Here is a 6,000-nt window from a genome sequence, read left to right as displayed (position 1 = left end):
TGGGAATGTAAATTGATACAGCCACTATGGAGAACAGTATGGACGTTCCTTAAAAAGCTAAAAATAGAATTACCAGCAATTCCACTACTGGGCATATACCTAGAGAAAACCATAATTCAAAAAGACACATGCACCCCAATGTTCATTGCAGCACTATTTACAATAGCCAGGTCATGGAAGCAACCTAAATGCCCATCGACAGACGAATGGTTAAAGAAGATGTGATATATATATATACAATGGAATATTACTCAGCCATAAAAAGGAACGAAATTGGGTCATTGGTAGAGACGTGGATGGATCTAGAGACTGTTCTACAGAGTGAAGTAAATCAGAAAGAGAAAAACAAATATCGTATATTAACGCATATATGTGGAACCTAGAAAAATTGTACAGATGAACCAGTTTGCAGGGCAGAAATTGAGACACAGATGTAGAGAACAAACATATGGACACCAAGGGTGGAATGTGGGGGGTGGGGTGGTGGTGGTGTGATGAATTGGGCGATTGGGATACACTGATGTGTATAAAACTGATGACTAATAAAGACCTGCTGTATAAAAAAATAAATAAAATTCAAAAAAAACAGAGAAGAAAAAAAAAAATTGGGGAGTGCCTATGTGCCAGAAAAATAAGATATGGAACCTGAAAGAAAAGTGCTCACAATTGAGAAAAAGTTCCAACTTTTTATCAATGTCTCCTTCCTACAAATTCAACTGTTAAGTCTGCAAACCATTTCTCTCTCATCAGACTTCATGCTTCTTACATGGTGATTTTATTCATCTTTATGCAACACACAGTGCACTGCGATGCATTGACATTTTCTAAAAGTATCTATTATTACTTACAAGAAGTGAGCAGAGCTTCCTGTTTCCAAATTTGTGTTTTTTCCAGCAGAAAGGATCTAATAAACATACCTGTATTGGAAAGGGAGTTCGAAGATGACGTGTGTCAAAGGCTAGAGAGCCTCCAGGCAAGGAGGTAACAAATTTAGAAATACTTTAAAACAAAAGACAACCACAAATGTAAAAAACTGCTTTTTAATCCTTAACCAAAAGGATCATTAAGTAGATGTAATTTTTTTTTTTTACTAGAGTATTCATAACAATGTAGGTCAATATGCCTTAAGCAACATGATTATTGAATAAAAGTTAAGATGGACAGCCGTTGTAATTTGTGTGAAATTTATACTTGAGTTTAAAGTTCTTTAAACTTTTATAAAATTATAAACTGATAATAATTCCCCAAATTGGAAGTCAGATAACTTAACTCTGATACAGTATGAAATTAAAGTACACTTGTTTACACAAAAATGAATAAGGACAAGTTTCCAAGTCAGATATCAAACTGAAAATTCAAAAATAAACAGAGGAAATGTAAACAGTTATAAAATGCCAACAGTTATAAATGTTGCTTAAAGCAAGGCTATTCAAAATATGGTCTATGAACGATTCGTGACTCATCCAAAATGAAAGAAAGAACTTGTGCCAGAATGAAAATCTATTATGTTACTAATTGGCCGACTTTTTTTTTATAACAAGACTTTCTTGATAAAGGAAGCAATGTGTGGATTTATATTCTGGCACAGGTGCCTCATCTCATTACAGACTGGAGAACAGGTACTGCTTACTTCTTTAAAGTGTCATTGTAATTTTACTGCTTAGAGTTAGGTTAACTTTACTGTGGGGGAAAAAAGTTAAAATGACACTTATGATTGTCACCTATACCTCATCTTTTTAATCCCATCTATCCAGGGCTCCTATCCGAAAAGCAAATTAAACTTTATAAACTCACCACAATTTAACATTAATCTTCAGATGTGTTACTGACATCTATTCACCTCTTGTTTTCAATCTTGGGAGGAAAAAAATAAGAATTGAGTTACTTGTTAATAAGTTCTCTCTAAAAATTGGTTTATTTTCATATTTCAATCAGAGAAAATATTTAAATTCACCTTTATGAAAAAACAGAATTTTTATACTGTTTGCATAACCTACTAGTTGCTTTTTTACAATAAAAATTGGTAGGAAAAAAGGTATGGAAATTTACAACCCTGTGTATTCTATTAAGTAAGGGTAAGGAGCTAAACTATTTAAAGATTTCTCAGAATAAAAGAAAACTCGTATAAAATATTTTTTTAAGAAACAGTTTATAATTCGAAATTCGAACATTTCTTGATTTTTGCTTTTTAGTATGGCATAATTCCTCTGGAAAGTTAAAAATATAATATGGTCTTTTGTCAAAATAACAATTTCCTCTTTCTCCAATGACTTACTTACTAAGCTTTACCTGCATTAGCTTAATACTGAAGGCAAATAAATGGGCAACAACAATTTAGAAAAAACTCATCAGTTTTAGATACACGAAAGCCCAATTTAGCTTCCGCAATGACTAGTTTATTGAACCGATAAACTACTTCTTAAAGAAGTTAAATGTATATTTACATGTCTTAAGATGAGCTCCTTTGGCACCTGAGTTGAGTACAATATACCAGAGGGAAGAATCTCTAAGAGAAAGTTGTCTATGGACTATATTTCATCTATCTATACATATATACATACACCTATACAAATACGTAAACACATGTGCACACACACACACGAGCAGAAATAACTTTTCCTTTAAGAAATGCTGAGGATGTAAAAGGAATTCATTTACCCAAATAAAGTGATCTGACGGTTATTAAAAACAGTTTTAAGTAATTTGGAGTCTTACCAAGTTTCAAGAAGTCAAAGGTTTTAGAGTAATATATAACTCAAACGGAAAAAACTCAAGGATTTCTTTTGACAAAACCTAATTTCTTTTGATACAGTAACATGGTCATGAAGTTACAGTTATCTTAACATGGTAACATAACAGAGTTTTTAATAGTCTCCAGGTGGAAAGTTATCAAAGATTACCCGAAAAGGAGTCAATCTTCCCCACCCCCCGCCAATTAGAACCAAACATAGTCACCTGCCACCCATCAAATATTCTGCTGTCCCTGGACTATTACTTGCACTGGCCCCAGCAAAAGACCATTAAATGCCACTCTGCAGATCTCCTGCTAAGCCTCCTCACTCACTAGGAATTTTACACAAGAACTTTAGAAGAGCTTGATGTCATCCTGCTTTATGAGCATATCCACCTTGCTACTGCTGACTCTGGCACTGTGTTAATAGTCCTACTGGTGCCATGATATTTTTTATGCATACTTTTAGAACTCTGAATGATTGGCTTCTATTCTAACACTTAGAAGATACCTAAAATTCTGTAAGTTGCATAAGTCTGTCAGCACTTTCTTCTACATTCAATTAATAAATATGTTTGGTTGACTGAAAACAGAGCATACTCAGTTTTACCTAAGCATCTTCTACCCTAGAGATTCTGGAGGATGAAAATCCTCTACACCTCTGTACCCTGTATTCTCCATCTTTTACACCTTGTTAAATCTGACGTATGTTGAGAATGGGCAAAAGACATTTGAGTTAAAAATGATGCCATGCTGCTCTTTTCTCTGCTTCAACTTGTATAGAATATCCCTAATCCAGTTTCTAACCCCCTCTCTGCTCTGGTTAAAGGACCTGTCTCATATCGCAGACCATATGTAATGGAAATCTTATGCAGTTTCAAAATATCCATGATTGAAAAACATTTTCAAGTGTAAAATATCTCTTGAGCATCTATAAAATAGTGTATATTCTTATTTAAACTTGACACTGTTATCCTAAACAAAATTTTGTCAATAGAGGCATGGGATAGAACTTACCTTGGAGAATCTATTAAATTCAAATGTCTTCATTTTGTTCAGTTTACATCAACCATAATATAACCCAAGTTACTTTTCCTGATATGAAAAACATTTTAAAAAATCCATGTGAAGTTGAATTCTTTCATTAACATGTAAACTCACATGTACAATTTTATTTTTTATCACATATTTAAATATTTTCTTTGAGAGTTGATATCTCAGTACAGGAAATGAAATTATGCTAGAAACTAGTAATTTAGCATTAAAACACTTCCCTAAATTCTTCTATGCTAAAGTGCATTTACAATATAAACATGCCATATATGAAGCTATAAACATGCCATATATGAAGCTATAAACCACAATCTCACACTGAAGTGGATTTCAAATTCGACATTCAGTTCAAATGAGTCAAAGAGAAAAGTGCTAACAGAGCAAATCTGAAACAAGTTCATGGGGATTGGGCAATGAGTCATCAAAGCGGAACCTTTTGGACACCGTGCTGCTATCCTCCGGGATATTCTCTTTGTCTTCTCGGTCACTGCAGGTTCCATTACAAGAGGGTTTAGAAGTCTTGTCTTCAGAGGACCTTATTGTATGATCCTGACTTTGAGACGAACTGGAAGTTTCTTCAGGGTGAAACAAGTTTCCAAAGTCCCACTGCTGTAGCCAAGAATGAGAAAGGCAGATTTCGGCTGTTGGTCTTTTCCTTTGAATGAAAGCACCAAGGGAAAATTGAGAACCAAAAATCAGGTTGGAAGTGTCTGCAGTTCAATATATTATAGACTTATTTTTTATTTATTATGAAAATAACACATACTCATAGTACAGAAGGGAATAATAATAGGAAAAGTGGAGTACCTAGAGTTAAGTTCTGACATGTGCTGAAAATTCAATTTATCATGGAGCTTACAGATGACACTATCTAGTCAAAAAACTGGGAACATATTTTAGGCTCACAAATAAAAATCAGTAAAATTATACAGACTCCTGGGTTTACAAACCCTCTGAAGGAAAATATATGTAATTTATAATCTCTATTATTATTTTGTGTCCTTAAAAAGCAGTTAACTGTTAAATCTTGAAAACCAAGGCTATACTTCAATGGTGTTTATCCAACATCTTTAGTTTTTAAATTTTGTTTTTGCTTGTGAAAGCAATATGGTCAAATATCACAATATTTCAAAAGGAAGGAAAACACCTGTTTATACTCAACTCCAACCTTAACACACCCACAATTACTATCAGAACGTAGGTTTCCTTAGTCTTTGATTTTATTGTTCATTTTTTTCTGATAATAAAAATTAAGGGGCTCATTATAGAAATTTTAGAATCTAGATGAAAAAATATTTAGGAAAATAAAAACTGTTTATAACCAGAAACAAATAGTATTATTACTATTTCTAATACTAATACTAATTAGTATCTATATAACTAATACTATTAGTATTAGTAATACTAATAATCTATATAACTAATACTATTAGTATTAATATAGTATTATATAGTATATAATATATAGTATAGTATAGCATTAATATAGTATTATATAGTACTATAATATTAATACTATAGTAATAGTACTAATTACTAATTACTAAATAGTACTAATTACTACTAAATAGTACTAAGTACTAATACTATAGTAATAGATACTAATACTAATTAGTATCTATATAACTAATACTATTAGTAGTAATATAGTATTAATACTATAGTAATAGTATTATTACTATTAATATTTCAAAATAGAGCCAGTGAGAGTTTGTTCAGACTTGCATTAAGCCAATAAAATAATGAACAAACCTCTGAGGGTTTTTTTCTTAAACAGATAAGGAAACTGAGTCCTCCAGGAGAGTAAGTAATTGTCAGAGATAAAAGACCTGACAAGCGACACAAGCAGGATCCCAGCCCAAGGCACTATATCTCAGCTCCTGCGTTATGTACAGCCAGGCCATTCTAAAGTAAATAGGAGACTGGGATTGACATAGATACACTAATATGCATAAAATGGATAACTAATAAGAACCTGCTGTATAAAAAAATAAATACAATGAAATTCCAATAAATAAATAAATAAAGTAAATAGGGCTGATCCAGGTAAAGAAAAGGGAGGTCAGCTTTTTCTTTTCCTGCTTTGAAGTTGCCAACGAATGAGGTAAGAGTCTTAAGACATAGTTTCATGTCCCTTCTTTAGTAGGCGGTCAAAGAGCATCTGCTCCTTAAAAATTTGACAATCAGTAATTTGGACTTGTTATACAACTGTAGTT

The 6,000-nt window shown here is 32.5% G+C and overlaps 1 protein-coding gene across 1 annotated transcript in view; it reads right to left on the bottom strand.

The window, feature by feature from the left end:
• Positions 1-1,024: 1,024 nt before the first annotated feature.
• Positions 1,025-6,000, bottom strand: part of STK17B (serine/threonine kinase 17b) — a 31,869-nt gene continuing 26,893 nt past the window's right edge. The window contains exon 8 of the mRNA XM_082397420.1: positions 1,025-4,439. Within this exon, the coding sequence (XP_082253546.1) occupies positions 4,157-4,439 (283 nt within the window). The 3' untranslated portion in view covers positions 1,025-4,156. The remainder of the gene's footprint in view (positions 4,440-6,000) is intronic.

The sequence above is a fragment of the Balaenoptera borealis genome (assembly GCF_965194805.1).
Source record: "Balaenoptera borealis genome assembly, chromosome: 6".
NCBI classification, from domain to species: domain Eukaryota; kingdom Metazoa; phylum Chordata; class Mammalia; order Artiodactyla; family Balaenopteridae; genus Balaenoptera; species Balaenoptera borealis.
Note: the sequence above shows the minus strand (reverse complement) of the source record. Positions and strands in the feature narration are given on the sequence as shown.